This window comes from Lolium rigidum, chromosome 4 (assembly GCF_022539505.1).
Source record: "Lolium rigidum isolate FL_2022 chromosome 4, APGP_CSIRO_Lrig_0.1, whole genome shotgun sequence".
Lineage (NCBI taxonomy): Eukaryota > Viridiplantae > Streptophyta > Magnoliopsida > Poales > Poaceae > Lolium > Lolium rigidum.
Genome location: NC_061511.1, coordinates 124,814,282 through 124,822,297, shown reverse-complemented (window position 1 = coordinate 124,822,297; position 8,016 = coordinate 124,814,282). Strand labels below are relative to the sequence as shown.

At 54.4% G+C, this 8,016-nt stretch overlaps 1 protein-coding gene across 1 annotated transcript; it reads right to left on the bottom strand.

Moving 5' to 3' along the window:
* Window positions 1-453: 453 nt before the first annotated feature.
* Window positions 454-1,805, bottom strand: LOC124705474. The gene is made up of 5 exons (XM_047237189.1): window positions 1,689-1,805; window positions 1,458-1,584; window positions 1,043-1,324; window positions 877-982; window positions 454-791 (listed from the first exon to the last, which is right to left on the bottom strand). The coding sequence occupies exons 1-5, from the start codon at window positions 1,775-1,777 to the stop codon at window positions 667-669; spliced, it is 729 nt and encodes a 242-aa protein (XP_047093145.1). The 5' UTR covers window positions 1,778-1,805; the 3' UTR covers window positions 454-666.
* Window positions 1,806-8,016: the final 6,211 nt, after the last annotated feature.

The window sequence follows — 8,016 nt, the reverse complement described above, 5'->3', positions numbered from 1 at the left end:
ATATCTGGTGGCATCGGAATAACGTAGTGTTCAATGGTGCCACCCTAGAGGCGACAACCATCTGTATTAGGTGTAGGATCAGAGAGGAATTCCAAAGATGGCGTGTAGCTAGGCTTTTCTTTTTTCACTCGGAGTCCTTTAGATTCCCTGAGCCTCTTTCTTTCTTGTGGCGTGATGAAGATTACGCTTTGTTACACTGTAACTTGTGGTGTGGGCTTTTTTGCCCTTTCTTCTATGTACACCTTTCGGGATGTATTTAAAAAAAAAAACAGCGTATAGAACTAGGACTAAGCTACTTCTTGAAGAGGATACTTTTTTTAAGCCGTGCTTTCAGCCTCTGTCCCGACAATCGGGGTGTTTTCCTTTTCCACAACATTCCATGTCTTCTCAATCTTAATATGCCAACCATTTGTAAATTGGACCAACTAGGAAAATTATATGAACATCTGTCACTAAAGCAGGAAAGTGCAGATTGAGGGCTTTACATTTCAAAACTAACTTTGAATACGCAGGTTAATCCGAACATTCACACCGGTTCAGAATTTTAGCAAACTAGTCTGGCGCCTGGTTTGGTACAGTTATCTTACACATGGGAGTAGAGTCTAGAACAGCATGTATGTAATCTGAAATAAACAGAGGAGGCCAAGCTCGTCATGGCTCCAGATGCTAGTGCCACTCCATGCCTCCGAGGCTGATGGATCCCATGCCTTCCCACATGTCTTCGGTCCAGCCCACCTCCTCGCCGTCGACGCCCTCCTGCTCGCCCTGCCACAGCCCGCCGCCGCTCGCGTCTGGCAGCCAAAACCACCACGCAGCTCAGCTCAATGGCTATCCAACCATTTACTCGATTCAGAACGTATTGGCGGGAGATCTTACAGTGGTTGTATAGGCCGTTGTCGCCCCGGCCACGGCCGGCGGGCCTCCCCCTCCTCGTCGACGGCGGCGGCCTCGGCTTCGGGTCGTCGCCGAGCACCACCACGTGCTTGCGCTCGTCGCCGCGTCCTGAGTACGTGAGGTCAATGTCGTGTCACAACTCACAGACTAGCAGCATCAAGTGAGCGAGGAAGGCGCACGCACCGAGGGGGCTCTTCCGCTTCCTTGAATTCAGGCGGCGGCTGCCTGCCGCGATGTCCTCGACGTCGAGCCGGACGCCGCTGCCGCTTCCGCCGTCGTCGTCCGCGGAGCATTCCGGTCTCGCCGCTGGGGGTGTCGAGCCGTTGAACCGCCTGAACACCGCCGCGTTCAGGGCGCTCGCGTCGCCGGCCTCGCGGCCGCCCCCGTTCTTCGCCGAGGAGCCCACCGAGGAGAACGCGCTCGCCTTCTCCTGCCAGATCCCGGGACAAAATCACCTCTTGTTGGGTCGTCTCCATCAATAGCGGCGAAAGGGTCGCCTAAAAAAGAACAGAAGAGAAGGCGACGCAAGGGGGGAAAATTAGCGCAGATCGATTTGGTACTACCTTGATGGTCTTGTTGGTGACCCTGACGATCTCCCGCTTCGGTGGTGCCGGCGGGGAGTTCGGGGTCTCGTCCTCATCCTCCGGCGGTGGCGGCGGCGGCGGCGGATTCAGTTCCCCATCCGCAACTCTGACGGTTCCAAGATAGAAATGCGAGGGTTAGAGAACGATAGATCCAAGATGAAGCAAACTTTGGTGAAGAAAAGATTCATTGATGGTTTTCCCCTCCTCTACCTGGGCTTGAAGAGGAAAGATTGCAGGGTGGTTTGGCCGCGGGACGACCGGAGTCTGCTCAGGTATGCCTTCTGATTCTGCTTCCTCATTCTCTATTTCCCCCCAACTGCTGGCTCTCTCTTTCCTTTTCCCCTTTCTCGTGTCCAGCACTAGTCCGCCTAAATTCCTTCGCGCCAAAGGTCTTCAAAAAGCAAGCCTCCCGCCAGAAAATTTGGGGACAGATCTCAAGGCAAAATGCAGTGCGAGAGGCCAGTTATTACCAGCTAAGCCTAATAGTACCACACGATGCGGCGATGATTACTCATATTCTTGATCTTCAGAAACCAATTCGATGCAAAATTGCAAGAGCGCAGGATAGTATTAGCATTTCTAGGCACGAATGTTGTTACAAGTGCAAAACTCAAGTTCCACCATTGGTCGCTACTTTTGGTTCAGGAGCCTGCGGTACAGCCAGACGATGAACAGCAGCTGCGCCATGGAGACGACCAGGAGGACGACCACCAACACTGGGCCAATGCTCCACTTGTTCCCAGAGCCACGCTTCGTCCTATGGCGGCGACGGCGGCGCGATGCCATCTTACGGTAGTACTGCATCGAGCTGAGGAACCGAGCTCGCAGGGTGTCCGTGTCGGTGTCGGCCCAAATGGCGGTGTACACCTTTGGTGCCTCATGCGGGTCCTCGGCCTTGACGTCGATGGAGCAATGCGCGCTGTCATTGGTGTGGCGGTTGGCGTGGTGTCTGATTCCCATGGTAGCTTCGGTGGTGCAAGACGAGGTGAACGCAGGTTTCCACTCCGGATTAGTGTTCGTTGATGCTTCGGTAGATGGATGCGCCACTGACCCAACCTTGCATTTGTCCAAGGTTTTGCTTGCCATGCCTGGAATTGTCTTGATGGATGCACCTATGCCATTGCCAGGATCTGGGAAACTAGCTTCTTGCTTCTTGACTGCCCGTTGCTTGCGCCAGGCTAAACTTGCAGGAAACCTGCAAGGCTCTGAATCACACCTGGTTTCAGTAACACTTGTTGCTTTAGATTCTTCATGATTTGTTTTTGGATTGGCTGGCAAACTCATGCTCTTGCCCTCTATATGACCACCAATGCTGTCAACAGCTCTAGAAGTTGGGCCTTTGGCAGTGTTGGGAACTTCTTTTCCTTCACTAGATAACCGTTGTTCGTCACGGAGTAAACCGAAGTCAGGAGAAGCTTTAGTAATACTTGCTGTGTGATGACCTTTAAAGGTTAAGCTGCTATCAATAGTAGCAGCAGATTCTTGTGCTACTTCTCCGTCTGGTGGAATATCTGGCATAGTTGCTGCATTTGTACCTGCAGTTGCTATCTCATTTATCTTGCCGGCATTCTGATTGGCTGTGTTTGGTGAATAAATAGTGGAGGCATCCACATGATCATCGTTTCCTATGTTGAATGTTACTTTCCTGGAGTGAGCTATGATTGCAGGTGAAACATTTTCAGTTCTATCATTGCCCAATTCTTTAGTGTCCCTGTTGACTACTTGTGTTTGCACCTTACTTCCACTGTCATGAACTTTCCTGATTTGTTTACTGATGTTCACAAAGTTATCTCCTTGATTCAATGTGCATTCCTTGCTTTGAAGTAAACTAACGTTCAAATTTTGATCAATTTCAGTTCTATTGATCGCTCGAGACCCTTCACGAGCCAAACTATGACCAACTGCAGCAGCAGATTTGTTAACAGAAGTACCTCCAGCAGAGTCAGCATCAGTAGGAACATCCTTTCCCATCTCTGGCCTTCTTCGCCTGGTAAGGACTGAAGTGATGGCATCAGGACCAGTTTCATGAGGGGTAAATTTTGACAAACCTATATCAGAGTCGTCACTACGATTATCAGTAACAACAGCATGCAATTTCTCCACTTGCTCATGGGCTTTAGTTGGATGAGCACGAAGGATCACAACTGAATCTGCATCTTCCTCATCTTCACCGTCTTCAGGGATAATTTCTGCCAGCTTATGCATGCGACGTTGGCTATTCCTCTGCACAGACCTGTGTGTGTCCCTACGGTTCACATTGTCTTCAGTCCTGATAGCTTCTTTCTTCACCGGTTTTGAGTCAAAGAAGCCACTGATTTCCTGATAACCAGTACTTGAAGCTGAAACCAGATCATCTTGATTGACATTTGTGTTTCCTGCTGATGCATCATCGGCATTATCAGAATCAACAGTTTTTTGTTCCATGCTAAGTTTACTTTGAGAATTCACATTGCTTTCGAAGATGTAAGGGTTCTTGGTATAGTATACATAACCGGGACCGATGGTCAGCCCGTGTACTTGTACAATGTCCTTGATCAGGGGCCAGTCTGGGCCATCAACCAGACACCTTTTCAGCACCTTGATTGTACTAGTGACATCCAGCGACCGCAGCTTTGCCGCAAGAGGGTTGATCCATCTTGGAATCTCCTGCAATTGATGATCAAAGATGTGCACGGCCTGCAGCCTGTCGACGTTCTCCACAATCTGCAGCATTGGGCAGTGCGATATGCTAAGGTCCTCAAGGGAAGGCATGCTTGATATCTTCTTCAGATTGGGGGTGTTCCAAACGCTTAATTCCCTCAATGCAGCAATGCCCTCCACAGCCTTGATGCTCGCCATGTCCACTATGCGCAGCTCCATCAGGGATGTCACATGTCTGAGGCCACCAGGCAGGCGTCGCAGCTCGGGGCAGCTCTCTAACTGCATCGCCTGCAAACAAGGCAACGCCCCTGCCTCGATCTCCATCCATCTCGAGCTTTGGAAAGGGTACCTGGTGGTGATTGCAGCCCATGAACTCTGCATCAATGAACTTGAGAGCTGAAGAATCGGCAACGTGCAATAATCTCAGCTCTGGCAGTTGACCTAGTGGAGGAAGGGGGAGGTTGCACCCTATGATGTCGAGACGGCGGAGATTCGGAAGCAAGATCGCTGACAGCCATGTCGGGAACTTTGCCCCAAAATAGTTGGAAATCTTGAGAGACTCCAGGCATTCTGGAGGGTTCATCTCTTGGAAAACAGCCTCAATCTTCCTGACCTCAGTTGGTGTCTGAAACAGATTGACATTGCCACTGCATGATAACGCGAGCTCCCTAAGGCTTGTCTTTAGGGGGAGTGCCACCTCGGCTGCCTCGGCCGGGCTGGCAGCCTTCTCTAGCTTCTGTACATGAAGTGTCCTCAGCTGGTACAAGTGCTTGAGCTCAGCCAGAGGCCACTCTCCCCTATCTTGTGTGGCACGCGCTTCTGTGCTCGTCACGGTGAAGTACCGGAGCGACTTGAGGCTTCTTAGCTCGCCTACCCTGAACGCGCCAGCGTTGATCACCGTTCCGGCAAGATCAAGGTCTCTGAGTCCTCTCAGATGCTCTATGCTTTTGGGCAGAGCATGCAGTGACCTGCACTCTCTGAGCAGCAAGAACTTGAGGCTCGTCAGGTTGCCGATGGACTCTGGAACTGCCTGTATCCTTGTCCGGGACAGGTTCAGGAACCTCAGGTGAACTAGGTTCCCCAATGTCTCTGGAACGAGCTCAATTCCTGTTTCACTCAGGTCTAGGACTCTCAGATGATGCATCCTTCCCAAGATTTTTCCTGCTGTTGCCAGTGGGTTCTTGGGAAGCAGCAGTGTTCTTATCCTATCTGAATTCAGAACCCAGTCAGGTACTGCCACCATGTTTCTTCCAGGAAGCGAGACGCGCCTCAGCACGAAGGAGCCATCGCCGTCGTCGAGCGGCCGCTGGGCATTGCCGGTGAAGCCCTCGCCCTGCAAGAGCAGCTGCGCCAGAGCATGTAGCATTTCGTGCATCGTGCACCTCTCCGTGCCACTGCTGTGCGCGTCTTCCTCTATCGTCTGGAGAAGGTTCCGTCCGACGAGCTCGTGGTAGTACTCCTCGGCTACCTCCTCGACGGTGGCGCCGACCCTGGCCTGCACGAACCGTTCGGCTACCCACTGCTGCACGAGCGCTCGCCTGTCCACGGCGAAGCCCGGGGGAAACAGCGAGCAGTACAGAAGGCATTGCTTCAGGTGGCACGGCAGGTCGTCGTAGCACAGGTACAGCGGCGTCATGGCGTTGTCCGGCAACCCCTTCAGCCGCCACGCCGGGCTGCTGAGCACCTCCTCCCACTCGCTGGCGCTGGCCGCCCGTGTCCGCAGCACGCCGGCGATCGCCTCGATGGCCAGCGGGACGCCGCCGCACTTCTCGACGAACCTCTCGCCGAGGCCCTTCAGCCGGCCGGCGTCGCCCTCTTCGTCAGCCACGCACGCCGCCACGCGGAGCAGCTGCCAGCCGTCGTCGGCGCCCAGCCTATTGACCCGGTGGGCGTTGCTGGCGCCCATCGCCCGCGCGATGCTGCCGCTCCGCGCGGTGATCAGCACCTTGCTGCCGCGGCCGCTGCGCTCCAGTCGACTCCGTAGCGCGTCCTCCCACACCCCGCCGTACCACACGTCGTCGACCACCAGCAAGAACCTCTTGTTAGCCACCAGGCAGGCCAGCATTGCCTCGAGGTCGGCGACGCTCTCGTCCCCTGCTGTGTCGCCACCGACGGCGTCGACGACCTGCGAGAGCAGGCCGGCCTCAGTGTACCCCCTGCGTAGGCGAACCCACGACCTTATCTCGAAGATGCAGCGCACCCTCGCGCTATCGTATACCGCCTTGGCGAGCGTGGTCTTGCCAATGCCGTCGGGCCCGATGATGGCCAAGACCTCGCATGCGGCTTTGCCCTGCGTCTGCGTCAGCCGATCAACGAGCTGGCGTATGTCGTCTTCGATCCTTTTGCCGACGATGCCGTGGTGATTCCGGCGCCTGAGCACCGTCCGTGTCTGGACGGTGCGATCAGCGGCTGATGATGCTTTGAGCTGCAGCCGGCGCTGCTCCTTCAGGACAGCCTTGAGCTTCTTGCTCACGTTCTTGATCTCGGCGGCCACCTCGCGGCGTGGTTCGGCATCGTTCTCGCAGCACGAGGATAGCAGCCAAGGGAGAGCCTACACGTACAAGAGCAGAAGCAAATTAACGAAACCTGCAACGCAATGCACATACGCGACCGTGTTACTTTGTTCGAAGACAGAGGTAGGAATCTCGCCTGCTGCTGTTGCTGCGGTTCCCTGTCCCTGTACCGGCACCCCGCGACTTTGAACCGGTCGACGGCGCCGTCGGACTCGTACACCGTGGCGCGCACCGTGGCCAGCCACTCGGCGGCGTCCTCGTCCCTGCGCGCCGCCCGCGCCTCGGCGTCGTCAACCGCCGCGGCCACTCTCTCCAACCTCGCCGCCAGCTTACTTGCCACCGCCGCGACGCCCAGCTCCCGCGCCACCTCTCCCTTCGCCACGCTGCGCCACCGCGCCGCGGTGTCCTGCACGAACGCGCCGAGCACCACGGCCATGTCAATCGCCTCCTGTACCGATCGATGTCGTCTCGGCGAGAGGATTGATTCGTTTTTATTTTATGGAATTGATGATTTGTTGTTTGGTAGAGAATAAAAAACAAGATCAACTACGAATTTATCTACGCTCGAAGTCAACTAACAAGGAAGAACAATTTTCAGAATATCATTACGTCCCGGACATCGCGTCATGATGAGCATGCACTTGCTGCGGTTGGGCCAAAGCTGCTCGGAATTGGTCTGGCCTTCCATGATCAGGAGCGACATGTATATTACCCGAAAGAAGGCAGCGAACGCCTTCACTTCAGCTTCCTTCGTAGATCGGTTCTTCCATCTTCTGTCCGTGTCGTCGACGTTAGGAGAAGTGGGTGATCCGATCTATGCGTAGATTTTTTAATAAAAGTACTCTTCGGTTCAAAATAATTGCTTAGAATAGATGTAACAAATATTTTGAATCAAAGGGAGTAGTATTTTCAGTAGATTAGATTAGGGTTATGGTAGTCATCTTATGTTTGGCCTCCACAAAAAAAAATCCACATTTGGGGGAAAAAGAAACAAAGTTGGAAACAACCAACCAATTCTTAGGCGATCCCGCGCCGCCGCCGCTTCCTTCCCCGCCCTGATCTCCCGCCGCTGCTGGTACTCGCCGGTTCGTCCGACGGAGGAGCATGTCTATTCCGAAGTGGACGGCGGGTTTCCCATCGTTCGCAGCAGGAGAGGAAGATGGGGAGAGAGGGGGTGAAGGGAGAAGGGAGGCGGAGATGGCGGAGGAGAGAAAGCAGCGCCGCCGCGGCCGCCGATTCTCTAGATCAGCCTCGCGCCGCCGTGGCGATCGAGCAGCATGGCAAACCGGTGGCGGCCTCGCATCTGCAAGGTGGACCCCGAGGAAAGCGTGAGCCGCGGCGCCCGGCGATGATCAAGCTCAAGGATCCCGAAGACCCGAAGCGGC

Bases quoted from the DNA above. Each gene is read 5' to 3' on its own strand.
- LOC124705474 (XM_047237189.1), bottom strand. From the start codon at position 1,777: ATGAGGAAGCAGAATCAGAAGGCATACCTGAGCAGACTCCGGTCGTCC. The intron at 983-1,042 runs GTCTGTGAGTTG...GACGAGCGCAAG, and splicing joins TCGCTCACTTGATGCTGCTA to CACGTGGTGGTGCTCGGCGA. The intron at 792-876 runs GTAAGATCTCCC...TTTGGCTGCCAG, and splicing joins CAACGGCCTATACAACCACT to ACGCGAGCGGCGGCGGGCTG.